Source organism: Aegilops tauschii, chromosome 4, assembly GCF_002575655.3.
Source record: "Aegilops tauschii subsp. strangulata cultivar AL8/78 chromosome 4, Aet v6.0, whole genome shotgun sequence".
In the NCBI taxonomy this organism is placed as follows: domain Eukaryota; kingdom Viridiplantae; phylum Streptophyta; class Magnoliopsida; order Poales; family Poaceae; genus Aegilops; species Aegilops tauschii.
Window position 1 is genome coordinate 407,297,757 of NC_053038.3, and position 2,481 is coordinate 407,300,237.

The window sequence follows — 2,481 nt, forward strand, 5'->3', positions numbered from 1 at the left end:
TATCTAGGCATGATCATGTATATAGGCATCACGTCCGCGACAGGTAGACCGAAACGATTCCGCATCTACTACTATTACTCCACACATCGACCGCTATCGAGCATGCATCTAGAGTATTAAGTTCATAAGAATAGAGTAACGCATTAGGCAAGATGACATGATGTAGAGGGATAAACTCAAGCAATATGATATAAACCCCATCTTTTTATCCTCGATGGCAACAATACAATACGTGTCGTTTCCCCTGCTGTCACTAGGATCGAGCAACGCAAGATTGAACCCAAAGCTAAGCACTTCTCCCATTGCAAGAAAGATCAATCTAGTAGGCCAAACCAAACTGATAATTCGAAGAGACTTGCAAAGATATTAAATCATACATAAAAGAATTCATAGGAGATTCAGATATTGTTCATAGATAATCTTGATCATAAACCCACAATTCATCGGATCTCGACAAACACACCGCAAAAAGAATTACATCGAATAGATCTCCAAGAAGATCGAGGAGAACGTTGTATTGAGATCCAAAGAGAGAGAAGAAGCCATCTAGCTAATAACTATGGACCCGAAGGTCCGTGGTAAACTACTCACACGTCATCGGAGAGGCTATGGTGTTGATGTAGAAGCCCTCCGTGATCGATTCCCCCTCCGGCGGAGCGTCGGAAAAGGCCCCAAGATGGGATCTCACGGGTACAGAAGGTTGCGGCGGTGGAAATAGGGTTTCGTGGTGCTCCCGGATGTTTTTGGGGTATATGGATATATATAGGAGGAAGAAGTAGGTCGGTGGAGCTGCAAGGGGCCCACGAGGGTGGGGGCGCGCCCAGGGGGCAGGCGCGCCTCCCTGCCTCGTGGCCTCCTCGCTTCTTTCTTGACGTCCACTCCAAGTTCCCTGGATCAGTTTGTTCCAAAAATAACGCTCCCGAAGGTTTTCATTCCGTTTGGACTCCGTTTGATATTCCTTTTCTGCGAAACACTGAAATAGGCAAAAAAACAATTTGCATTGGGCCTTCGGTTAATAGGTTAGTCCCAAAAATAATAAAAGTGCTTAGTAGAGCCCATTAAACATCCAAAACAGATAATATAATAGCATGGAACAATCAAAAATTATAGATACGTTGGAGGCGTATCATGGCTGCACTGGTCGTTCACGACCACATTCAAGGGCAGCTTCCTCGGTACAGGGGGTCACTCCCTGGCCGTGCTCCCAACCCGAACCGCAACAGGGAGAGAGACCACGCCCTACTCTATGCCGATTACTTTGCGAACACCCCGCTCTTCAAGCCGGATAAATTCCGTCGCCGTTTTCGTATGGCAAGGCATGTGTTCAATCATATCCGAGAGGGAGTGGTTGCTCATGACCCATACTTCGAGTGCAAGATGGATGCCCTTGGCAAGCTTGGATTCTCCTCTTACCAGAAATGCACCGCGGCCATCCGCATGCTTGCATATGGAATTCCAGGCGATCTGGTGGATGAGTATGTGCGCATGAGTGAGACAACATGTCTCATGTCAATGTACAAGTTCTGCCAGGCTATGATCGAGGTGTTTGGCCCGGAGTACATGAGGCAGCCAACTGCCGGTGATACAGAGAGATTGTTGGCGACCAACGCAGCTAGAGGCTTCCCAGGCATGCTTGGCAGTATAGATTTTATGCACTAGGAGTGGAAGAACTGTCCATTTGCTTGGCAGGGCCAGTACAAGGGGCATGTCAAAGCGTGCACTGTCAAATTAGAAGCGGTGGCTTCGCAGGATCTTTGGATATGTCATTCTTTCTTCGGCATGATAGATTCTCACAATGATATCAACGTGCTGCAGCGTTCTCGAGTCTTCGCAAGGCTTGCAGAAGGCCACTCCCAACCTGTCAACTTTTAAATCAACGGCCACCAGTACAACAAGGGATACTATCTAGCTGATGGTATATATCCTTAGTGGTCAACTTTTGTGAAGACAATCTCAAACCCCCAAGGTGAGAAGAGAAAGAGATTTTCCCAAATGCAAGAGAGTGCTAGAAAGGATGTGGAACGTGCTTTTGGTGTGGGTATCGTTCGAGACCCTGCACTGTCATGGGATGTAAGGAAGCTTTGGGAGGTGATGACTGCTTGTGTCATCATGCACAACATGATCGCCGGGGACGAGCGTGATGAGAGTATCTTCGACCAAGGATTTGATTATCAAGGTGAAATTGTTGAGCCCCTGCACCAAGAACCGGCCACATTTGAACAGTTTGTCCAACTCCATCGTGAGATGCGTCATTGGCACACTTATTTGGATTTTCAAAATGACTTGGATGAGCACGTGTGGGATCATATTGGCAACCAATAGATGTATTGGTTCATTTTGTTGGGGAACGTAGTAATTTCAAAATTTTCCTACGCACACGCAAGATCATGGTGATGCATAGCAACGAGAGGGGAGATTGTTGTCCACGTACCCTCGTAGACCGATAGCGGAAGCGTTATCACAACGCGGTCGATGTAGTCG

General features: G+C 47.2%; 1 protein-coding gene across 1 annotated transcript; it reads left to right on the forward strand.

Annotated features, from left to right (window-relative positions):
* The first annotated feature begins 1,128 nt into the window (after positions 1-1,128).
* LOC141021921 (uncharacterized) lies at positions 1,129-1,659 on the forward strand. The gene has a single exon (XM_073497776.1). It carries the CDS (start codon positions 1,129-1,131, stop codon positions 1,657-1,659), a length of 531 nt encoding a protein of 176 aa, XP_073353877.1.
* Positions 1,660-2,481: the final 822 nt, after the last annotated feature.

Bases quoted from the DNA above. Each gene is read 5' to 3' on its own strand.
- LOC141021921 (XM_073497776.1), top strand. From the start codon at position 1,129: ATGGCTGCACTGGTCGTTCACGACCACATTCAAGGGCAGCTTCCTCGG.